This window comes from Clarias gariepinus, chromosome 23, assembly GCF_024256425.1.
Source record: "Clarias gariepinus isolate MV-2021 ecotype Netherlands chromosome 23, CGAR_prim_01v2, whole genome shotgun sequence".
NCBI classification, from domain to species: Eukaryota; Metazoa; Chordata; class Actinopteri; order Siluriformes; family Clariidae; genus Clarias; species Clarias gariepinus.
Window position 1 is genome coordinate 7,378,797 of NC_071122.1, and position 25,923 is coordinate 7,404,719.

Consider the following 25,923-nt stretch of genomic DNA (forward strand, 5'->3'; position numbering starts at 1 on the left):
TATATTTATTTTTTTATTATTATTATTATTATTTTTTTTTTTCATGTGCAGTATTTCAGATTTAGTGATTTGACATTAAAATAAATTGTGGAATGAAAAAAAAGGTAAATCATAGTGAAATAAAAATGGATAAACATATTTGGTGATATTAATTGAAACAGTCAAGCTCAAAAAAATTAAATTTTTGGGAAAAAAACAAAAAACAAAACAGCAGCCGCAGCAAAACCCCAAATATACAATAGTCATGTAAAATAATAATAAAAAAAAGATGAATCAGTTATTTTCTGTATTAAATTAATTTACTAATATATTTATGATTCTGTGGAACCTATTATTCTACTGATGATGTACATACAGTACATTTAAAACATTTATATACTGTACACACACACACACTCACACACACAGACTTTATCAGAAGTGAATCTTTGTCCTTCTCTAGGGCTTTTTAAGGTGACCAATCGGGTGAAAGTCGACTTGAGTGAGATCAGGACTATAGGGAGGATGCTTCAACACATTAAAACAAAATGTTTGTGTTGAAAGTGTGGGCAGAAGTGTGCGGATGTGCATCGTCATGTGAGATGACGACGTCCTTGTCTTGGATAGCAGTCTTCTGTGTTTAATCTGACGTTTAGACCTCCAGAGGTCCAGGGCAATTTGCCTCTACTTGGGATTAAAAATTTAATAGTTTAATATTATTATTATTATTAGTATTATTATTTACTATTATTACCAAAAAAGAGGATTAAAAGGCTGTTAAGGGAATTAGAGAATTTATTTTTCATAAATCATGCAATGCAAAATTCTCAAATTCCCTCAACAGCTCTTTAATCCTCTTTTTGTCATTTAAAACCAAGACAAACAAATAAACAGAACTAATTTTCATCTTTAGAAATAATAATGGGTGCAAATTTATTTTTATGCAGTGCTCCTCCTTCTGTCAGCTGTGTTCATCATGCAGAAATGTCCCTTGTTGCTTTTCAGATGGAATGCAACTCTTTTCGTGACTCTTTAGCATAATGTCCAAACCCTTCTGAGGAAAGGCAAGCTCACACAAAGCTATTAGTGTGTAGCGTAATTACAATCAATAATCCTTTCGATGGCTCATAAAGCTGCTGTGTAGATACATCATGCTAATGTTCTCTGTGTATTACCGGCCTGACTTCTTCCCCTCCTGAGAGACACAAATCATCCGCTGCAACATCTGATTAATTCTCAATCTTTTATTTATGGAGGCATATTTTCTTCTTACGGATCTCCACTGAATAAGAATCGTCATTCCTTCTGCACTGGGTTCGTTCAGATCGATATTTTCTAAAAAAGCAAGAAAAATATAAAAAAAATCCTTTTCCTCCAGGAAAATGATATCCACCTTTAAACCTTTATGGATTTTGAAAACCATTTGATCGATCCGTTTAATTCTACCCACGTCTTGATACCAGCACATCACCCGCTGCACAATGCTGACCTTCTGACCCGTGAGCTAATCGACAGTCGAGCATTTTCACTGAAGAGAGCTGAAAAGATGCTTTTGTTAGTCAGTTTCACAGTTTCCTGTCACAATCGGGTCATTGTGCGTTGTTTTGCGTGCGGTGGGCTGATCCAAGTGCCTGCTGAAGTTGCACTGGCATTTAGAATAAAACGATTCGAATTAACATGGCACTGAATTAGAGTAAAGAAGGACCAAAGGCCCAGTGCACCATGGGATTGAACTCAGAACCCATTAGACATGGTTTTCTTAACATTTGTCATTGATCATCATGAACGTTTCATGATAGGTTAAATGTATTTGAGAAACAAATTTACTGACAAATATAAAGACCTAAAATGGTCACAACAATTTAAAGTATTTTTTTCCCATTTACAATTTGTTTCCAAGTTTTGTCCAAGTATTGACCCCCACTTAGTTTCTTCCTAAAACAAATGATGTAGATTAAATTTAAGAAATTACAGCAAATGATTTACTGCGCCAGGCTGCAATGTGTACACCTGTCCAGGGTGTACCCCGCCTCGTGCTTTAAGTCTCCTGGGGTAGGCTCCAGGCCACCTGCGACCCTGAATACAGGATAAAGCAGTATAGACGATGAGTGAGTGAGGGAGTGACGCTGCAATGTGCCTAAAGATGCGCTGAAAAATTGTAACCTCATTTCCCTTCTCAGCATTCAGCAATACCAGTATACTAATCATAAGCCTGATCATCTGTACCTGTTTCTCACTGGGTCATGTCTTACATTAGATGTTTTTTATGCTTGAATGATTCATAGGTCAGTGTGTGGCAAAAAAACAAAAAACATTTCTCTGAAACTGCTCAGGTACAGGGACTGGAGTGAAAATGAGAGAGAAAAACTTGCCAAAGATCCCGAGATCCAGCAAAGTCAGGAAGTTCAGGAAGCTTTGGAGAACCGTTCCTCAGGACTATATTAACAAATACAAGCAAGTTTGTCTCTTTGAAGTAAAATAGGAAAAAATGAGGATTGGCTCAAGACTTTTAGATTTTTTTCAGAAAGCTGCGAAACAAAAAGGGCAGAAATCAATCATAATTTGAAAAGATCAAAGCGCATTTACAGTATAGTGATAAAGTCATGTTTCTGATTTTATCGAAGCATGAAAACACATTGTGTACAGCACTCTTATGACACCAGTGTAAACAAGACTGATATTGAGCTTGACTGCTAAACAAACACGTTATCTGAGTTTCGACAGGTGTGTGTGTGTGTTGATTGTAGTATTGAGAATGAACTTTGACTCCTTCTTTCAAAACTCATCAGATCACATTTTTACTAACAATTGATTCAATTTCCAGTGGATTTCTTCCATTTTTAAGTATTTCACTTTATTCCATGCCGCCGCATTACATTCCAAGTGTATGTGTAGATTTCAAGTAAGTGTAGATTTTGTACACAATCTCAAACCTTCTGATTTTAAACCCTATACTGTAATTTCCTAAATTTTTAAGAAGCAGAATGTGCAACCTCCCACATTCAGAAGCCCATGAGTCATTGTCTCAGCTCTCGAGGGACGGTGAGAAAAGAAGCACCGCAGCCAAGAATGTTCTAGCAAAGGAAATAGTTGCGAGTTATTCAAAATGTAAAGCAGATGCTGCCCGGGTGTTTCCTGCATGTTTCCTCATGCAGATGTTGTCCGTCAAGCCTTAAATGATTATCGTCCTCCTTCCACAGACGTTGGTGTGACAGGGAGTGATAATATGAGGATGGTTACTCAACCCCTGTGAGAGAATGTCATAGTTTTAGATGTGGAATTATGCCTCTTATTGTGGAGACAGAATTTTGGAACTTGCGTATCCTTAGAAGCTTGGATATCATGCTGATAAAGGTATGATCGGTAGTGATAATACAGTAGACTGCTGGGTGGAGATTAGATTAATAACATTATTTGTATGAAATCTATTTTTTTTTATTATGTTGTGAGGCAATAATTAAATGTTAAAGTGTACATCTAAGGATTAGGATTCAGGTGTCATTATTCTTATGACATCATTCATGAAATCTAACATAATCTAATCACATGACTCTTGCTCACTGAAACATGATCAGATTAAAGTCCCAATTTGGACTACAATGACTAACATGGGAAAGGATGCTATTTATCCATGCCTAACAGTTTATCCAGCTATTTGTTTTTTTATCTGATTTTAAAAAGCCTGGAGATTTATTTATTTATTTATTTATTTATTTTTGGACTCCGTTGTATTTATATGAACCTATAACCAACAAACTCTACTGAACAGACCACACATACTGTACATTATGGAGGAAAAGCAAATATTCAGACATTTTGTTATTTAAAATACCTTCAAGTGTATGTGTATGTGTGTGTGCCCCCGGTGGTGAATTGGTAAGCCACCCAGGGAGTGGGATCCTAAGGCTCCAGGCTCCCCGCATCTTGTACACAGGATAAAATGGTATAGACGATGACTGAGTAAGTAATATACCATCAGTGCATATCGAAATCAGGTTCAGGGTGTGTTCAAGTCAAATCAGCACTTGTGATGTAATTTCTTAAAGCAGAATGCGCTCGAGGGGGATTCCGCAGTTGTATCAGTCAATACCTTATAATGAAGTTCCTACATGAAGCTGAATATCAACCGCTGTTCCTTGTTTCATTAAGTAGAACCAGAGGCGGGAAGTGTATAAATAAATGAAAACAACCCAGCTGAATAGCGACCTAGTTAGGTTTCCCTTGTGACAAATTTATTGTACAAGGGGCGTTTGAGTCAAACCGGGAGTTGTGATGAACGTTCTTGTAAATGATGGCATAAAACCAATTGACATTTATAGAAGACTTCACGCACAGTACGGTGATGAGACTCTTTGCTGCAGTAAAACATTTGAATGGTGCTAACCTTTTAAAAAAGACCGTACATCCTTGAATGACTTGAATGATTTTCGGTGAATCTGATCCTTAAAAATCCATGATTAGCTTGTTGCCAACCGGCGTAAGAGATGCCTCAATCTGTGGGATTTGCACACTCAATCATTCACCAAGACCACTTGCATTCCTGGGAGAACAGGAAAGTCCAATCATGACTCTGGTTTATTAAGAAAAAACTTGATGGGATCCACTAGCACTAGTGAAGAACCATTGAGATAAGCGCATCAGTGTATCAGGGGATTATAGAGAAATAAATATTGTGTTTTTACTCTTATAATTGTGTTCTGTTATTCTGCATTTAAAAGGTTCTGGTTTGACTTGAACACACCTTGTAGAAAAAACTTCTAAAACAAAAGAAAAACCTTTTTAAAGTAACATTTAAGCATTTGGCAGGCGCTTTCATCCAGAGCGACTTTATAAAGGGATTTGAAGTTTCCCTCATTGGAACCATAGTTACACACGTACGAATTGCACTTGGTTGTTTTAATAAAGGTAGCAATCATAGAGAAAGTGAAGGACCTTTTGTAAATTTCAGGTACAGAGTTATTTAACATCCTAAATGGAAAAAAGCTGCAACAAAAACCTTAAACATTCAACTGTCAGTACAGCACATTCTTTTTTTAACAATATGCAGGTGGAAAGCTCATGGAACCATGACTAATCACACCTGGCCAGGTGCACACAATGCACTCCTATTAATGATAAGGAAAATAAGAGAGAAGCCATCAGTCATTTGAGCACTTTAACGCAGCAGAAACAACGGTGTGAATTGCAGTGCATCCGTTTCTGTACTGTAGAGGAAGAACATAGATAAGTTTCTGAAAGGCTGATATGTTGTATCACAAAAAGAACAGTTTGGCAATAATTTAACATGTCATGTTTGTAGAACGATATTTTTAAGTGTCCATCCCAAGCTCTATAGGGTTGTCGAGGTGCAATGCAATGCAGTCTTTGGGAAGAAACCGAGCAGGCATGGGAAGAACATGCAAATTCCATTGAGAAGTTGTTGACTGTAGACGAGATTTAAATCCCCAATTCAGGAGGAACAACACAATATTACTAACCACTAAATCACTCTGCTGCTCTAAGGTTGTGCATATAATCGCCAAAACTCTATAACCACAATAAAGCATGATGGTGGGAGCATCACAATGCAGTGTCTGGATATTTTCTTATGACAATGTTTTCATGTCGCTTTTTGAGCACTGCATTTAAGTAACATGAATAGCATTTCACTGACATCTCAGATACATAAAATAAATTTACCCGTGCCCTTTTTTTTTCATACAGGACCTATGAGCACACCTCCTGAGAAGGCGAGAGGCGTTCCGGAGGATGGGAAAGAAAAGAAAGAAGGCGGTGAAGAAACATTAAAAGATGGGCACCTGCCACAGAAAGACAGTGAGCTTCAAGAGGATGCAGAAAAGACGACAAACGGTACAGGTACTCGAGAAATCCTTAAACAAATAGAATTAGTAATGTTGTTTATTTAAGATGGTGCCCTCTGGTGGTTAGGAGAGTTTCACAGAAGAGAAATGGCTTATTAGGTTTTTAAAGTTTAATATCGTATTTAGCTAAAATAAAATGAAATATAAAACATTCATACTACAGCACTCTGTGTGTGTGTGTGTGTGTGTGTGTGTGTGTGTTTTTAACCACATCTTAAATTTAGATCACCTGGTAGATTGATAGAGAGAGAGAGAAGTGATTATTTGAGTTTCTTTGTTGCATGCAGATTAAAAAATTTATAACGGTATGCATAATTCAGACTAAGATGTTTGTGAATGTGCAAAGCTGTATTATAGTCACAAATAAGATATTTATATTTTTTCTTAAGTAAATTCATACCTTAAGATTTTTAATTACCTTATAATACAGTATAATACTTCAGGAATAAATTCCTTTAAGGCATCACACATGAAAGGGAGCGTTGTTGTGCTGATATTCAGTACAACAGCATGTCACCGAGTCTGATGTTGCTTTTATACAACAGTTCTTGAAAACGCCATTTGTCATCAACAGATTATGATTTATTTGTTAATTTAATCTGTTATTTTGCACCACCTTCCCCTTTGGGACTGGCAGGAGTAACTACCTGCAACTGGCAGAGCTAGCAACCGACAGTTAGTAAAATTAAGAACAGTTTAGAGCATCTGTGTCGCGATGTGATGTATAGTTCAACGTCCCAGTGCTGTTATCCTCTATATACTATAAACACTCTTAAAATGGCTCTTGACCAGTTGGATCACTTAGTTGGAACTAACTGCTGAATAAAATACTTTACAATTATAATTTATAACTAAATCATCCTCAAATAAAGTTGCTTCAAATAGTTTCAGAGTAAACATGGATAGAGATGTTCTAAAAATACATGCTTTTTATTTTGTTTTCCAGATATGCCATCTTCCAGAAGCCCACATCAGTAAGTAGTTTGATCAGTACTCCTTTACATTTAAACATTCATTATGTGTGTGCGTGTGTAATGATGAGATGGACAAACTGGTCGATGCATGCTCGTTTTTTATTTGCTGCATTGTCAGGCTATAGTACAAACTTGCGGGTGGATCCTGCACTTAAATCCAACTAAAAAAAAAACTACTGAAGAGAAAACAAAACTCAGGCTCTATATCCTAGCTTATACCTCGCATTTGCGTTCACAAATACCGGACTGCATTACCCACAATGCATCTCCCGCACTGGACTACACTTCCATAAACAGCTGTCATAAATCAACCTCTCTCCCCCGCAACATTGTTTTGTCGGTAAAATTTGCAAGGAACATCGCTAATGACACTCGTGTGAGCGCATACTAACGGAATCACTGCTGTAAAGTTTGAAAAGAATCACGACAGAGCAGAGTTTCTGTGTAGACCAGAGAGTGTTTTGTGTGTATGTGAGAAGCACCCCCTCCCTGCTTCACACACACACAAACACTCTCTGGTCTACACACACACACACACACACACACACACACACACACACACACTAAAGACCAGAGAGTGTGTGTGAACCGGCACAGTGTCAAATTATGCACACAAACATAAGCTCACACAGGCTGAAACAGAGACAAAGAAAATGTATCTTTATTCTCTGTAATGAGACGTTATTTTGCTTTACACGTGGGCTGTACACACGTGTGTTATAAGAAACAGTACATGCGCGCTGTACATGCACGGTGTACACACGCGCCTACAAAATAAAATATGTTTTACACACGTGGTCACTGTGTTATAGTAAACAGTACACGCGTGCATGGATGTTGATTATACAAGTTAGAGGCAAGCACTAAGAGCCAGCAGGGGAGACGATTACCTACAATTCTGCAGCGCAAGAGAGAGAGAAACCGTTGGCTCAGTTGGAATCATGTATACATGCATGATGCGTGATATTTGGTGCTCGTAGACCAAGACAATGCTCGTTTTTCAAGTCAAAATTTATTTAAAAATCTTAGCTCGTCTTGCAAAACACATATATGGAACAGAAACATCTTCAATCGCCAAAAAAATTTTTAAAGTCAGTCATTATCTGGTAAATTGTAAAATGATCAAGACAAAGCTCAACAATCAACAGTGCTTGTTACAGTGGAACATTTATTGAAGAGCTGAAACCTAAACTTTGGATTAAACACTAAAGACTGTTATCTAAGTATGTTGTGATCTTGCTTGACGACACTTGATCTGCCAACACTGTCGACACTCAAAAACTTATTGAGGTGTTAAAGCTTCCTTCCTCTAGTTGTGATCTTGCTCCATTGACCTTTCACCTGTTTGGTCCCTTGCAAACGGCCCTACAAGGATGAAGATTCACTTCTGGTGAAGACAGCGGTGCATTCATGGCTCGCAGCTCAGCCTAATTTTTTTTTTTATTTTTTTTTATGAGGGATTATGAAAGCTTTTTGACAGATAGACAAAGTGTCTATGAGTTTTGAAAAGCAGGGAGATTATGTAAAAAATAATGTATTTTTCTATTTTTAAAAGTTAATTCAAATCAATTCTACAGCCAGAGTGCAGATCATTTTTGACTCGCCCTCATATATTCATAATTTATTAGCAGATAGGTAAAGCAGTCATTTTTAATTGCTTTCGACTTGCTAAGTTTTGTTATTTGTCATGGGATAGCTTTTAGATCCTGCAAACTCTAAGATACAAGAATTTAATATATAAATAAATAATGTATTCCTATGCGAGGAAAAAAAAAATCTAAAATCTGATAATTTTTGGATGTTGCCTCTAAAGAGCAAGAGCTGTGTTTATTTTATCAGGAATATTCCTGACTCTAAATAACACCTGAACAGATTAGAAAAATAAAAACTTGAGAGAATGCTGTCATGGGAAAAAGGGCTAATGCCTAGGTCCTGTGCTGAAGCCGAGAAAAGCTTTCCAATGGTAGCAAGACATGACATTAGAACAAAATCCTAACTATATCAATTACTAAAGCTTGGTTTATCTGTTTCACATAACATTCCTTACATTTACATTACATTTAGGCATTTGGCAGACGCTCTTATCCAGAGCAACTTACATTTTTATCTCATTATTCTGAGCAGTTGAGGGTTAAGGGCCTTGCTCAAGGGCTCAACAGTGGCAACTTGGTGGTTGTGGGGTTTGAACCTGGGAATCTTCCAAACCGTAGTCCAATGCCTTAACCACTGAGCTACCCCTGGCCCTTTCCTGAGCCTAGACCTGAGCAACTGAAACAACCCCGGTTCATAACATTGCTTCCAGAGGCTTATACACTGGCTACTATGCGTGATGAGTGCATCGCTTCGTGTGATTCCCTTCTTACTCTGATGCGCACATCACTCTGGAATAGGATCCGTCTGGACTCAACAGACCACTTGACCTTATTAGCCATTGCTCTGAAGTTAAATCTTAATGTTTCCTAACAAACTAAAGCCTTTTTCCTGATTGGTCATACTAACATGTGGTTTTCATATGAACGCACAGCTGTTCCGTCCTAATCCCCAGAGTTCTCATCACATTGTTGTGTGTTGAAATGCTCTTACTTTGACTATTATGCATAACTCTGATATCTCCTGTCAATTGTTTGTGATGCAGTGTCACATGCAAAGTGTTTTAGGTGATTACTGATAACATTCATTTTAATGTTTCCCCCCCCCCCCTGACTACATTTCTGCTTTCAGGTTTTAATAGAGTCTTCAAGAGTTGTTGATGCAAGTCCAGTAGTTTTAGCAATCTTTCCATTTATTTTGCCAAATATGTGACTCTCCTGAAACACAGTAAAATCATTTTCACGGCAGTGAAAAAAATGACTGTTCTACTCACTACAACTGAGAATCTACTCATGAGGTTCACTAGTGTGTAGATATTCATTTTTTTTTTGTATTTTTTTTTTTTGGATGGGAACCCTTCCTTTGGGTTTTCCTGTCCTGTCGTGCCCTGAGAGCCCTAGACTAAAACGAGCTCCTCTTCAGTTCCGGCTACGTTGCTGTTTTCGCTGAGTGTATGTTTCCACCATCCTGCAGTCAATACAGCACCGCAGCCTGGAGCTATCAATAGCATTTTCCTCTGGACAATGTGGCTGTCAGCATTGCTGCAACTGCAGTGCTGTCAGGAGGTCAAGCCCGGGTCTGCATCTGTTCTACAAAGAGAAAGAAAAAAAAAAAAAACATCAAACGAAAAAAAAAAAAAAAGACTGTTTAGACAGTTGTAAGTGATGTTTGGTGTAAAATAAGTTCTATTCTCTTTCCCTCTTTCTCCTGGATCTGATGTTAATGTTTTAAATCTTCCATGCCACTACCTTCCTGTCTCCTCTTGAATCTGATATTAAGGTGCCACTGTAACTCTCCCATGCTTTTTTCTTATTCTCTCTCTCTCTCTTTTTTCACCTAAAATTAGGTGTATACGACAACAAATAGATTTAAGTGGTTCAGTTGGCAAAAAAGGTTTTTCACTGATCCACCCCCGTGCTTCACTCAGGGCATGCAACAGTCTGGGTGGTGCGCTTTTTATGGGCTTCTCCATACCGTAACTCTCCCGGATGTGGGAAAGACGGTGAAGGTGGACTTATCAGAGAACAATACATGTTTCACATTGTCCACAGCCCAAGATTTGGCTATAGCAGCCCGGCCACGTACAGTACATTGACCCTGTGGAGCTCCCATCAAACAGTTTTGGTGAAAACAGGAGAGTTGAGGTGCACATTTAATTCTGCAGTGAGTTGGGCAGCTGTGGTTTTACTGTATGTTTTTTGGATACAATCCGGAGTTAGCACCCAGACATCTCTTTCAGACAGCTTCCTCTTGCGTCCACAGTTAGTTTCAAGTTCAAGTTCAAGTAGGCTTTATTGTCATTACAACCATATACAGTTAGTACACAGTGAAACGAAACAACGTTCCTCCAGGACCAAGGTGCTACATGCAACATAAACTTACAACATAAATTAACAGAGACACTAAACTAGCTAACCATGAGGCCTAGTTAACTGGCTAGCAGAGACAGGACAGAGAGACCGAACATAAATTACAACATAAATTAACAAAAACTAACTAGCTAAGTATAACTATTTTTACAGACAACATAAAGTGCACGTGCAAATGTGCAAACAAGAGCAACAACAAAGTGACAGTGCGCAACCACGACATAACAGAACATAAAATATGGTGTTGAGGTAGTGCGTAAACGTAAACGTAACAGTTACAGAACATAAAATATGGTGTTGAGGTAGTGGGTAAACGTAGACATTCTTTAAAAAACAGCAGCAAGAATTGAGGAATTAGTGCAAAAATTAGTCCAGTAACGATCATTGTGCAAAAGATAAACAGTGAAGCATTTACAGGTTGGTGTGTACGATAATTTAATGGTGTAGGTCAGTGTGTCTGCACTTGTGTTGATTAGTCAGTCCAGTCCCAATATTTTGAGGTAGTTGAGTTAAGCTGTGTGATAATGTTTGTGTTAGTGTGTCTGTGTGTGTGTGTGTGTGTGTGTGTTTATCAGTCCAGTCCCTTTTTGTTGAGGAGACGGATGGCTTGTGGAAAAAAGCTGTTGCACAGTCTGGATGTGTGTGCCCGAATGCTTCGGTACCTTTTTCCAGATGGCAGGAGTATGAAGTGTGTGTAAGAGGGGTGTGTCCGATCAGCCACAATGCTGGTGGCTTTGCGGATGCAGCGTGTGGTGTAGATGTCTTCAATAGAGGGGAGAGAGACCCCGATGATCTTCTCCGCTGTCCTCACTATCCGCTGTAGGGTTTTGCGATCCGATATGGCACAATTCCCAAACCAGACAGCGATGCAGCCGCTCAGAATGCTCTCGATAGTTCCTCTATAGAAGGTGGTCAGGATCGGTGGTGGAAGCTGGGCCTTTCTCAGTCTTGTCAGAAAGAAGAGACACTGTTGGGCTTTCTTGTGTAGGGAGCTGGTGTTGAGGGACCAGCTGAGGTCCTTCTCTAGGTGGACACCCAGGAATTTGATGTTTTCGACGATTCCCACAGAGGAGCTGTTGATGCTCAGTGGAGAATGGTCGCCTCGTGTCCTCCTAAAGTCAACAACCATCTCCTTTGTCTTGTCAACATTTATAGACAGGTTGTTGTCTTTACACCAGTCCGTTAGCCTCTGCACTTCCTCTCTGTACGCTGACTCGTCGTTCTTGCTAATGAGACCCACCACGTTCGTGTCATCAGCGAACTTAATGATGTGGTTCGAACTGTGTGTGCTACACAGTCGTGAGTCAGCAGTGTGAACAGCAGGGGACTGAGCACGCAGCCTTGTGGGGCCACAGTGCTCAGTGTGGTGGTGCTGGACGTGCAGTTTCCGATCCGTACTGACTGAGGCCTACCGGTCAGAAAGTCTAGGATCCAGTTGCAGAGGGAGGTGCTCAGGCCCAACAGGTTCAGCTTCCCAATCAGTTGTTGGGGGATGATAGTGTTGAATGCTGAGCTGAAATCTATGTACAGCATTCGAACATATGTGTCCTTCTTGTCCAAGTGTGTGAGGGCAAGATGTAGTGTAGTGGAGATGGCATCGTCCGTTGAGCGGTTAGGACGATACGCAAACTGCAGTGGGTCCAGTGAGGAGGGCAGCAGGGTCTTGATGTGTCTCATGACGAGCCGCTCAAAGCACTTCATGATGGTGGGTGTGAGTGCAACGGGACGGTAGTCATTGAGACAGGACACAGTAGACTTCTTGGGCACGGGGACGATGGTGGTGGCCTTGAAGCACGTGGGAACGACGGCGCTGCTCAGAGAGATGTTAAAGATGTCAGTGAGAACATCTGCCAGCTGTTCAGCACATTCTCTGAGCACTCTGCCTGGGATGTTGTCTGGTCCAGCAGCTTTACGTGGGTTGACTCTGCATAGAGTTTTCCTCACCTCAGCTGTAGTGAGACACGGCACCTGGTCGTTCGGAGAAGGGGTGGTCTTTCTCGCCGCCACGTCGTTCTGCCTGTCAAACCAAGCATAGAAGTTATTCAGCGCATCTGGAAGGGAGCCGTCACTGTCACAGGCAGTTGATGTCATTCTGTAGTGAGTGATGGCTTGTAAACCCTGCCACATGCGCCGTGTGTCGCCGCTGTCCCTGAAGTGATTGTGGATTCTCTGGGCGTGTGCGCGCTTTGCCTCTCTGATGGCCCGAGAAAGTTTGGCCCTTGCTGTTCTGAGGGCCACCTTGTCTCCCGCTTTGAAGGCAGAGTCTCTGGTCCTCAGAAGTGCACGCACTTCCGCAGTAATCCACGGTTTCTGGTTGGGTCGTGAGATGATGCTCTTGGAGACAGTGACGTCATCGGTGCACTTGTTGATGTAGCTGGTCACTGATGACGTGTACTCCTCCAAGTCAGTGAAGTCGCCATAAGTTGCAGCCTCCCTAAACATGTTCCAGTCAGTGCTCTCGAAACAGTCCTGAAGAGCAGAGATGGCTCCTGCTGGCCAGGTTTTCACCTGCTTCAGAACCGGTTTTGAGCGCCTGACGAGTGGTCTGTATGCTGGAATTAGCATAACAGAGATGTGGTCTGAGTAGCCGAGGTGGGGGCGGGGCTCTGCCCGATATGCGCCGGGGATGTTTGTGTAAACAAGATCCAGCGTGTTTTTCCCTCTCGTTGCAAAGTCCACATATTGATGGAATCCAGGAAGCACTGACTTGAGATTTGCATGGTTGAAATCTCCAGCAACAATAAACAGTCCATCCGGGTGTGTATTTTGCAGTTCACTGATCTTCGTATACAGTTCCCATAGCGCTTTCTTAGCATTAGCGCTAGGTGGAATGTACACTCCGATAATGAAAACAGTGGTGAATTCCCGCGGTAAATAAAAAGGTCTGCATCTAACAATCACAAACTCCACTAGCAATGAGCAATAACTAGAAACTAGCACAGAGTTCTTGCACCATTTCGTGTTGATGTAAACACGTAAGCCGCCACCGTGAGTCTTACCGCACAGAGCTGCATTTTTGTCGGCGCGAAACGAGGCTAGCTCGTCTAGCAGAATAGCGGAGTCCGGTACTCTGTCGCTGAGCCATGTCTCCGTGAAAACAAAGACACAGCAGTCTCTAACCTCACGCTGTGTAGCCTGCTGGAGTCGGATGTAGTCCAGTTTATTGTCCAGGGAGCAGACGTTAGATAAGATGATGGACGGGAGAGCCGGCCGGCTAGGGTTTGTTTTTAGCCTAGCACAGACTTCCGCCCGCTTGCCGCGCTTCCGCTTCCTCGCGCACCGCTTCCGATGACCCTTTCTCCGGCCTCCGGCATCAGGCAACGCCGAGGCTTCGAGGCCTGGTTCACGCAGCAAGCCGAGGTCGCGTAGCTTTTCCCGCAGCTCATTGTCGATATCATTAACCGGGTTATTTAGGTTGAAAAGTGTCTGGCTGTTGTATGTACGGACACCAGTTGCGAAGATATCCATACACATAGAAAACTAAACGCGCTACACACAAAATGTAAACAACGTAGCACCATTTTGGCTCCGGAGCGGCCGCTGCGTGCTACTGCCGCGCCGCCATCTTTGGATCCACTCCTGTTGGATGTGGTTTGTGGATACCGTGGCTCTTGGTACATCACAAAGAATTGCTGTCTTGGTCACAGATGCCCCAACAATTTGTCCTCTTTTGAACTCTGATATGTCACCCATAATGTTATGTGCATTGCAATATTTTAAGTAAAACTGTGCTATTACTCTGCTAATTAAACCTTCACACTGATGAAATGTGCAATCAATGAAGATCGGCCACCAGGCTGGTCAAATCTAGCCATGGAACCTTCAACACTAAGTTGCCCAGTGTTTCAGTTTCATTGTCCAACCCCTGTTATCTTCATCTTCTGGCTCCTGGGCATGTGAAGGTTTTCTAATTCAGACCCATGAAAAACTGATTTGTGTTAACAATCTGGAGCATCATTTTCTGGAAAGTTCCACCTACGCCCCAAATAACCTCCTGGGAAAGACAACCAGGTTTTAAGATTAAAAAAAAAAAAAAATCTTCTAATGTTAATTAAATCTCACTTTTCGTGCTGACGATGTTTCTGTCTAGATCTGCTAGATCTGTCCACATACTTGCATAGTGTACAGTAGATGTGTGTTATGCCTATCTGAATGTTCTCCAGTTTACTTATAGGACAAGGAAGTATATAAGTGCTAAACTATTTCCTGAGTGAACACAAAGTACATACATGTCACGTCATTCTGTTGCTACTTCAAAGAACGTTGGTAGTTCACTAGTTTTTTAGGAATTTATGGCGATGACTTAGGAAGTATTGTGGTATAAGGATTCCGGAAGAGCTCGAGAACAAAGAGAGAGAGGGAAACATGGAAACATTAACATGCTTTGCATTTGAATTAAAAATGCCCTCGTCTTTGGCCTAGCGTGTTTCTCTAGTTTCTGTGCCGTTTCCATTGCTCATTCTTATCAAGGCACTTGAAAAAGACAGCAGGAGTTTGCAGATAATCTGACAAATAGACAGCAAGTTCCATGTATAACAAATTATCTTAAGTTAAAGTGATAACTTCTAATTTTCCAGCGGAACACTAAGAAACCCTCAATTACAACCAGGACACGTTGAACATTCAGGAAGTAAAAATGAATAATGTGATCAAACATTAAAATGTACCTTTGTTAACTTCTGTTTTATTTGGTGTTTGAAGCTGCTAATCAGTTCATCTTAAGCAGTTGCTTTATTCTGCTTTAACCTTTAATGAGATACCAGCTGTGTGATATTCTCCTGGTTCCAACAAGTGATAAAATTTTGGACAGAGTTAACAATTTCTTGCATTATCCACAAAGCCATTTGACTGCCTGCTGATGTCGGGCACCTGTTCTCTCCTTGGTACCACAAACTGTACAGACCTACTTTTACTTTAACGATTGTTATACCATCTGGGATGTGGAGTGATGCATATACCGTAGTTAACCTCCCAGTGCTGTTACAGTGTATTCCAGGACGCATGTGGAAAGCCTCTCATCCAAAAGGATTACTCGGTCGTTGGAGGTTTCATGGCTAAATTTGATCAGCCTGGTGGCCGATCTTCATTGATTGCACATTCCACCAGTAACAACAGAGTGTGATGGTTTAATTAGCAGAGTAATAGCACAGTTTTACTCTCCTCAACTCTCCTGTTGTATGCCCAGAGTGAAGCATGAGGGTGGATCAGAGATGGTTTGGGCTGCAATATCATGGCATTCCCTAGGCCCAATACTTGTGCTAGATTGGCGCATCAGTGCCAAGGGCTACTGAACCTTTCTGGAGCACCATATGCACCCAATGGTTTAAACATTGTAACCTGAAGGCGGTGTCATGTATCAGGATGATGATGCTGCTCCAATACACACAGCAAGACTGGTGACAGAGTGATTGGATGAACATGAAAGTGAATTCGAACATCTCCCATGGCCTGCACAGTCACCAGATCTAATATTAGTGAGCCTCTTTGGGGTGTTTTGGAGGAGTGAGTCAGGAAACGTTTTCCTCCGCCAGCATCACACAGTGATCTGACCACTATTCTGCAAGAAGAATGGCTTAAAATTCCTCCGGCCACTGTGCAGGACTTGCATCTGTCATTTCAAAGACGAATTGATGCTGTATTGGCCGCAAATAGGAGGCCCTACACCATACTAATGAATTATTGTGGTTTAAAACCAGGCGTTTCAGTTTCATTGTCCAACCTCTGTAGCTCCCTAACTAGCTGAGCATTTTCCATAACTCTCTACAGATAAGTGAGAAATGAGTCTTGAGGAATAACGGCATTGTAAAACCAGTGCCACCCTGTCGTATCAGTGTAGCACACACGGCAATACAGCACCAAGCAATACATGAAACATCAGAACATCATGAATATTTCTTTATAAACATAATCAATGGATTTCATGGTGTGGATGATTAGTGATGCAGGACACTACACCTCCAGCACATGCCCCATGGTTCCATTTCCTAGATCTGGAATTTGTTCCTGGATTAGGGGAAGAAACGAATCTGCAAACAAACTCATGTACATGAGCACAATATGGCAGCGTGACTCGAAGCATGTTTGCAAAAAAGCTGACGAGGGAAAGGCGGAGGAGACGCGTGTAAACATCAGACCCGCAGGATTCTGCCACAAGATCATGTTCAGTGGGTGGGTTGACATGTGAGTGTGTGTGTGTGTGTGTGTGTGTTGGTGTTTAGACAGAGAGAGAGAGGAGAAGTCAGCAAGTGCACAGAGCTCACAGCCTTCTTATTAGCATTCTACAGCACAACACCTGTTCTTCCTTCTTGGCAAATGGAGACTCTTGGGATTAGCTGTTACACACAGGCTTTTGTGATGCCTTTGTATTCCGTGTCGTGATTAATAATCAGCGTAACATCCCCGTCTGTATGCTGCGTTACAGTTTGCTTTTCTCTACAGACATAAAATTGGCCATTTTTTTAATTAAGAAATGGAAGCTTTCACGCTGCGCTCGCTCACTGTTTGTGTACAGACTGCGAGGTGAAATTTAGTGAAAGACAAATTACAAATGTCAAGATGTTTGTGAATGAACTGAAATTCTTTAAGGGGGAAATGCTTTCTTTCTGAGAGCAGTGTGTACTCTGTGGGCATTCTAACAATATCAGTTCTCATTACCGTGTGCATGATGTGGGTGAGGATTAACTTTATTGTATGTTGAAGGGCAAGGAGTTTTATATATTTAAAAAAATAACCTTTTTTTTTGGCAGCCGGTCATTAGAGGTTGTCAGGAGAGCAGAACCTGTGGTAGGCTTTAAGCTGGACTCGCTGGAGTTGATGCTGGAAAGGAGGACCTTGAACAAAATGCTGTCCATCATGTCCAGTACCAGTCACCTTCTGTATGGAACTTTTGGCAAGCAGAAAAGCCTGTTCAGTGGCAGACCTCTTTCACAGAGCTTCTCAACCGACAGACTCAGGAAATCCTGTGTTCCCAGGGCCATATGCTGCTTTAACACCTCTTAAATTCTTGGTCAGATGGTCCCTCTGCCAACACTGTACACATTCTCAGTTTACCATGTTGCTCTCTCTACAATCCGTAACATACTCTATGTTCGCAGTCATTTTTATTCATTTAGCTACTCATCGTGTACCCTTATTTACATTGACTCGCACTGCTTTAAGGTGGCATGGTGGCTTGGTAGCTAGCACCGTACTTAGCACCACCAGGTTCCAGGTTCGATTCCTGCCTCGCGCCTGAGTGCCTGCAGTTTGCCTCTTCTCCCCTTGCTTGGTTAGTTTATTTAACCAAAACAAATTAAGTCTTTTTATTTAAAAAGACTTAATTTGCCCATAGTGTAGTTACTCTGTTTTTTTGAAGGTTGTTGACCTGTATCAAGCAAAGAAAACAACTAAGGAGAAGCGTGTTAGGAATTCTTGCATTTATAAAATCTGGAAGGTGAACAGTCATCTTCAAAGAAGCAATGTGGTCAGAAAAACATCCTAAAAGACTTAATTTAAACACTTAGTAAAAATCAAATTGCTAAATCAAATTACTATGTTAAGTAGTAAAAGGATAAGCATTTTGACGTACACAATGCCAAGAGAAGTCAAAGGATTGGGACTAAACTACTTTGTAGCCAAATGAAAAACATTTATCACTCAGGTTTATCTAAAAATTAACTGTTGCACAGTAAAAAAAAAAAAAGGTTATGTGGTCTGATGAGTCCAGATTTACCTTGCTGCAGAGCAGTAGGTGCACCAGGATAAAAACAAAGGGGGATAAATTGATGCCCCCACCATGCCTAGTGCCTACTGTACAGGGCTAAGGAGCAGTGTGAGGTTGCTTCAGTTGGTCAGGTTTAGGCTCAGCAATGTTACGTGGCCAAAAATGTATGGTTTTTTTTTTTTTTTTTTTCACCTGATGCCACAGGCATATTCCAAGATGACGATGTCAGGTATTGTGAATATCTCGAATAGTGAAAGAGTGGTTCAGGGTCATTTTCACACATGGATTGGCCAAAACAGAGTCCAGACTTTAATCTCATTGAGAATCGTTGGGATGTGCTGGCTTTATGCAGCGGTCTGACTTTCCCATCATCAATACAAAAATCTTGGAGGGAAACGAATGTGACGCTGGATGGAAATAAATGTTGACACTGAATTATTTTAGAATGTTTTACTAATGCACAATACTGTATATAAAAAAAAAAATCATTGATATTTAATAATCTATAACGCATCATGGTGGCTGAGTGGTTAGCACCTGTAGGATAGGTGGTATAGATGATTGATGGATGATGTTCTTTTGGCATCCTATTTAACATTAAATGAAAGGAACCCTCCTGGCAAACTGTGTCTACTGTAATTCCAACTCTATACACTTCCTCTTCTTGGCAGCAGAGGTCGCCATTTTCAGTTTTAGAAAAACCTCTGCATCTCTGTCTGGTTCACTTTCTGTTATTTATTCTTTTCTTTTTTTTAAATAGACAATTTTTTAAATTTATTCCTAATTAATTGATTCAATTTATTTATTTCTAATTAATTGATCCACCAAACATGGAACATGCAGTTTAACTATGTAAAGCAAAAATGTATGTGTATTGTTTCTGTCTTTTACATCATACATTTCATGTATGTCAATCTCAGACTAAAAAATAAATTAATTATGCTTTACTGACTTGAAGTGTCCACTAGAGGGCTCTAGTAGTTAAAAAAACATTTAAAATTTGGACTGGTCAGAGCCAACTAAATAAATAAATAAACATTTGATGTCACATAAAGGAATTAATTAAAGGTACATGTTTATCGTAGCTTGAACAGGACCGTTAAAGAATAAATGTGGCCAGAAATATTTATCTCCATGCTAATAGAACTAGCACTGAACAAAACAACTAGCTGGCCACGCCCCTAACTTCCAGTTTTAGTTGATTTTATTTTCCATACATTCCCGCATGCAGTAAGACTGCTATTGATTTGTAATAAAATAAGCCTGCTTTTTGTCTGTAATGTTCTAGAGACGCAAAGCACCCAGGCCTAGCTGCAGAAGTGGTGAAGAAAGAAGAGGATTACACAGCCAGCACATCAGCTTCTCCTGGAGGTACGAGTCTAATTAGTTATCTTTTTAGCTCTAAAAATTAATTTGCCCATTTCGTTTGAGAATTTCTCCCTGGCTGTGATGTGCTATTAAATTAAGTGAAGCACAGCAGTGTTTAAGGAAATGCACTGAGAGGTTGATGAATGAAAACACCAAATTTGTCTTAATGATGGAATTCATTCAAACCGCTGTGTTATATTCTCAGTTCTGTTTGCTCAGAAAATGTTGGATAATTTTCCGTAACAACAGCATGCGAGGCAATCGACTTGTTCTATCGCAATATCGTTACTATAGTAACAAACACAGGGGCTGGAATATTGGAATTTACTGTAAATAAGTTTCTGCTTAAGGACCACTCTGGTCTTCGCTCCAGAAAATACTTCCTGGCCCAGGGGTTTTCGGGTTGCCATTCAGTCACAAGACGCATCATATTTTCATGCTAACCAGAGTAAATAAATGTCCCAACACCAAATTCTGGATCAAATCCTATATAATCCGATTAACTATTTAAATTTTTTTTTTGTTTTGTTTTTTTAATTCATGGTGATTTTTTTTTTTATATCTCATGTAAAGCTGAAAACGATCTTCTTTTCACTGAACCTCCTCGCCATGTTGGATGCATGTTTGTGACAAGATTGTCTTCAATGACATGAGAGGCTTTGCTCATCGCCACCAGCAAATCTCTAAATCGCTTCAGGCTACGAGTCAGTTGCTGCCCTCAGGACCAAGACCCTGAGTTACAAACACACACACTGTTTCTTATTTATTAATGCTCAGCAATGCTGTCCGATAAACCTTTCATTTTGAATTCTCTTAGGTGTGGATTAAAGCAGCATGAAGTCTTATGTGCATTACATTTAAGGGTAGGCTAATTAAAAAAAAAAAGAAATCAGAACAATAACTGTAATGGACCTGACTCAGGAGGTTGGTTAACCAAATATAGCCAAATACCAAAAAAGCACCATCCGAAAAACTGTTTAATCTTTAATTGGGCATAGAATATCAAATCCAGAAGATCATCCAAAAAGTAAACAGGGCCCTAGGCAATATAAACAGTTTGACAGCAGAACGAGATAAGTGCCATTTTTAAACTTGCACTCATTTTGGCTAATTATTTCCCACAGGCACACACGGTCGTCCATGATAAAACATCCCTACGCATTCTTCTTTAAGACCTTTTGAATTATCACTACATAGAAGCCATGATGCACTTCAGTATTTATGAAAGAAGATCAAGCAAAACGATTATAAAACAACACTTTGGGAGCCATATAATCGCTTTCTTTTGTCTAAAAGATACATGAGATACTGTACACATGTTGTGCTCGGGAAGCTGTTGTGTTTGGTATGTCTGGTTATGGCTGCTACCTAATTCAATTAGGATTTCTGATCTCTGTTATAATAATATGGGACTGTAGACATGTGTGTGGATGGGTCATGCCATATTAGACCTGATCCCATGTACTATGTCATTAACTATCAAAGTGAATTTAAAACTGGTAGAGAAGGAGGCTGATGATGCTATAAATTAAAGTTGTTGTAATGTTATTAGGGGTTAAGATGACCTTCAACAAACGTTGTAATTAAAAAGGTTTTGTGTGCTCAACTTTTTTTTCCTCGTTCCAAGTTAATTCCATGACCAGCACTAGTTTGGATAGCATATTGCCTATTTACATGGTCACGAACTCTAAGCTGAGGAGGAAAAAGAAATCACTGGGAGCAAAAAAACCCTATGGGATGTGGATTTATAGCATTTAGCAAAATTATCCAGCATTCACACAGATATAAGCAAAACCTGTCTCTCATTGTCAATACTGCTTATCCTGTATAGGGTCATGGATGGCCTGGAGCCTATCCCAGGGAACACAAAGCATGTGGTGGGGTACAACCACTGTTCAAAAAAAAAAAAATGGGTGTGGGGGGGACCCTTTGGAAGTGAAGTATTCCTGAATCTAGCCAAATCGGTACAGCAAGCAAAATATAAGATTATTATTTTATTTATATTCAAATGTTACTAAAATTGCAAGAAAACATACAGTATCTTGTTGCAGCTAATTTAGCTTCTTTCAAGAGATAAATTCCTAAAACTAGAATTGTCTGTCCGTAGAACAATAAATTTTCACTTCCGATTTTAGCAACATTTGCCTAGAAATAAGATCAGTAACCTTTCACATTTTAAGAAATTGTAAATAGGTTTAACAAGATTCGAGATATTTTCACTTGCTAATATATAATTTTTTGCAGTGCCAATTCATTGCATGGCACACAGGCACACACTCGCCCTCAAATTCTCCATCACACACCATGGACAATTTCGAAATGCCAATTAGCCTATCCTGCCTATGTCTTTGGACTGTGGGAGAAAGCGGAGTACCCAGAGAAGTTCAGGGAGACCTTGCAAACTGCACCCACACAAACCCTGGAGGTGCGAGGCCACAGTGCTCACCACTATACCTCCTTGCCACCATAAGCAAAACAATTTTGATATAAACTTTTTGCCATTTAACACCTTTGTGTTAAAACTCTAGGTAGCAAAGCACAAAATACTGTCTAACAGCTTGTAATAATTCTTGCTTTTAGAAAAAAAACTTTGGCAGCTTGAGATATCTCATTTTGCAAACTGTTCATATAGACATTGATATTATTATTGACATTATGTACGTCTTATGAATCAGAATCACTTCTTTAAAAGGTTACGACAATAGCTTTTTAAAGTAATAGCACCCCAACTTACTGTATCTGAACGGTTTATTTGTCATTTTCATTAGCTTCAATGGCGTGTATGCAGTCACATGACCAGATGTTGACATTCCGCCATGTTGACCGTCCTGCGATGTCTAGCTGCCAAAGGATTAAAGTTGTGATCTTTAGCCATGCTCTAAATTTCACATTTGATTCAATTTACAGTAATTACATTTAATGTATTTACATAAATATGATTAGGATTTAACTTAAATTCAGATAAAAAAAAAGGATGGATGGAGAACTGATAAACAACTGGCTGATGGATTAATTCTTTGCAGTAGATGGTAGAGGAAACGTGACCATTTAAAACGCTCAGTCTTAGTATTCACATGTGCATAGGAATAGAAGGACATCTTTTTTTTCAAAGAATGTTCAGAGGATTAAAATAAAAGAAACAAAACCTATTAAAAGCACATAGGAGATTGATACAGCAATGTTGACTATAGAACCTTAGGTTGCATATGTTAAATAACCAATATATTTTTTACCTGCTCTAGACTTTAGACACTGCAGGGATTCTGTACAAGCAAATGTTTTTCCTTTGTTCCTCTGCCGGAACATTGGTATGCACAAGTCTTTATGGTTTTATGGACACCAAGGTAGTGATGAAGGTCAAGCTGTGACATCATCTGCGCACTTTCTATAACCTCAAAAAGAAAATCACATTTTAAATTATGAGACTTGTATGAGGCAAATGTATTATTCCTTCTTAAAGACTTTACCCGTGCAGACAAATGCAAATGAGTCACTCGGGCAGTTAGTCATCGTGTGTGGGACAGGCGTAGGCCACCGCTGAGCCGATAATCACTAATAGTCAGACTAATTGTGGTTAAGGAACTTTGGAAATCTCAACTCCCTCTGTCATGAACACATTTCACAAAGCCGAGCTTTTCCTCAGGCTGAAAAGCCGCCGGCCATTCCGTTCTTTCTCTCTCTCGTTCTGACAAGAGCTTAGTTAGCCTTGCTGGCTAATCCGTTTCCCAATACTCCGAGCACAACCTTTCCCTCAGATTAACTGAAAACGGGACCTCTGAAGGGTGTGATGCAGGGAAGGAAAGATTGTAGACTAATCACGTTTTTAAAGGGGATCTATGGACCCCAAGTGAGCCAAACTGGGGAGGACGTGGTGGGGGTGAAGGTAACGGCTCGTCCAGATCAGCCAACAGATCAGGTGAAGAATGTATTGGTTATCCTGGCACACACAAGATCCCTTTTCTCACATAAATCGTTTTCCATTCTGGATTGCCTTTACTAACGTTTTGCTTGGAATAGGAACAGAACAGGATGCGAATGAATACAAAAGAAAAAAAAAAGAAATGGTAAAAATAAATTAGGAGGATATTATATATAAACGCCGCAAATATTTGAAACAGCTAAGTACAGACTATCAAATTTAACTCACAAGTAAACAAAAGTAAAAATAAATAATAAATTAGAAGGCTAAACCTTCCCAAAGCCATCACCACAAAAAATCTAATTTTAAATAATTTAAAGCTTGTAAAATCATATTCAATAATAGTTTTGAAATAAATTTGGACCTAATCGATCGATAGATGGATAGATCGATCAGTAGATACCTGTAGATAACTAGAAAGATAGATAGATCAAAAGATGCTGTGGATAGAGAGTTCCCCTAGTTCGGGAACTCTTGACAAAAATATTTCCTAGCGGACACACACACACACACACACACACACACACACACACACACCTTCTTTTCTGTGTGTTTTTTCCTCAGTTCCTCAGTCGGGCGATGCTCAGATGGGCAGCTCAGAGGTGATCTATGATGACGTGCCATGTGAGGACATGTCTCGAGGAGAAGGTCGGTAATAATGTGATGTGCGTGTCGGTGTGTGAGCATGATCTGTATGGCAGCTGTGCGTTCATGCATTGCTATATTTGTCACAGAGGAAATATGTGTCTCAGAGTCAAACATTACCTGTATCCAATGGGGATGTACTGATCGTAGTAGCGTGTGTGTGTGTGTGTGTGTGTCTGTGGCAGGAGACATGATCTATGAGGACATCCAGCGAGAGGAAGTCCCTCAGGGGCCCAACAACGGCTGGAGTTCCAGCGAGTTCGAGAGCTATGATGAGCAGTCAGACTCTGAGAAAGCAGCCTCCCGGAGCAAGGTGTGTGCATGACATCTTTTCACAATATAAATTATACTTGGATTTATTCAGCATTCTGCACGCTGAAAGATGTCTTGTCTACATTCTGACCAGAAGGGGGCAGTCTGTACTTGAATTTAGCTCTCCCTCCTCATTCCCACACCCACATCTACCTCGCTGTCCGTCAAAGAACAGGGTTTTGAGTTCACCGCTCATCCACTTTACGCTTCTCCATGCTCCTGAGGTCAGGCTCCCATCGAGAACACTTTGCCCAGACAGAAGTCCCAGAGAAACCAATTGCTCATCATCGCCCTCACCTCTGTCTCACCCGAGCCGTACTAAACCCTTGCAGTCGAACACTAAATATTACATGTCGCTTTAATATCTAAGTGGTTCAGAAGTCTTTCTCTTCATATAAAAACTTATGCATTAAGTCAGCCATTATTCCATGCCTGCTTGCTTAAAGATCAAGAAAAACATATTCTATGTATATAAAAGATAAAAATAATTTATAGCATCTGTGCTGGGGAAGCTAATTCTTTCATTCATTTGATTCATGATATAAACCTTTTTAATACGTTATGCAACCTGTTATGCAAGGAAAATGAGTAATGATAAACAGTATATTATCACATACTATAAATTGTTATTATAAAGCAAGCGAATCAGAAAAACAGCACAACTTATAGATAACATCAGCTAAAATAATAGATAAATAATGAGACTAATTAGAATATGGAATATGGCCATGAGGGAAGAAAAACTCCAGAGATGTTATAACCTGGTCATTCAGTACATTCAGGTCGTCAGCTGACTTTATTATATATGACAGATTTTATTGCCACATAATCTTGCTGAGGCTAGACCTGACCAACTGAAGCAACCCCAGATCATAACACTGCCTCTAGAGGCTTGTACAGTGGCCAGTATGAATGATTGGTGCATTGCCAAGAAGTGTGTCCCTTCTTATACCCCTATCTTACCTATGCAGTTTGACTCACGGTGAAATGCGGCGTGAGGCACCGTGAGCTGCTGCGATTGCCTGCCGACGTTTCGCTGATGTCCGCGAAGTTTTGCAAGGACCGACCAAAAAAATTAAACATGTTTAATAGACTACGCGAAACCGCGTAGGTGAGATAGGGGTATTACCCTAATAATATATTACCCTCATGGACTAGACTCATCAGACCATATGACCTTTTTCCATTTAAGAGTTCTCAGATC

At 40.2% G+C, this 25,923-nt stretch overlaps 1 protein-coding gene across 5 annotated transcripts in view; it reads left to right on the forward strand.

Moving 5' to 3' along the window:
* Positions 1-25,923, forward strand: part of arhgef10la (Rho guanine nucleotide exchange factor (GEF) 10-like a) — a 189,828-nt gene that overhangs the window by 9,128 nt on the left and 154,777 nt on the right. For 3 of the 5 annotated variants that reach the window (XR_008356170.1, XM_053483986.1, XM_053483989.1), the window contains exons 2-6: positions 5,683-5,835; positions 6,787-6,814; positions 19,764-19,846; positions 24,327-24,410; positions 24,593-24,720. Coding sequence is in view for 4 of the 5 variants with exons in the window: in XM_053483986.1 (XP_053339961.1) it covers positions 5,688-5,835; positions 6,787-6,814; positions 19,764-19,846; positions 24,327-24,410; positions 24,593-24,720 (471 nt within the window). In the remaining variant the exon portion in view is untranslated. Of the gene's footprint in view, positions 1-3,248; positions 3,334-3,851; positions 3,940-5,682; positions 5,836-6,786; positions 6,815-19,763; positions 19,847-24,326; positions 24,411-24,592; positions 24,721-25,923 lie in introns of those variants that run through there. The other 2 variants (XM_053483987.1, XM_053483988.1) reach the window with 2 other exon arrangements.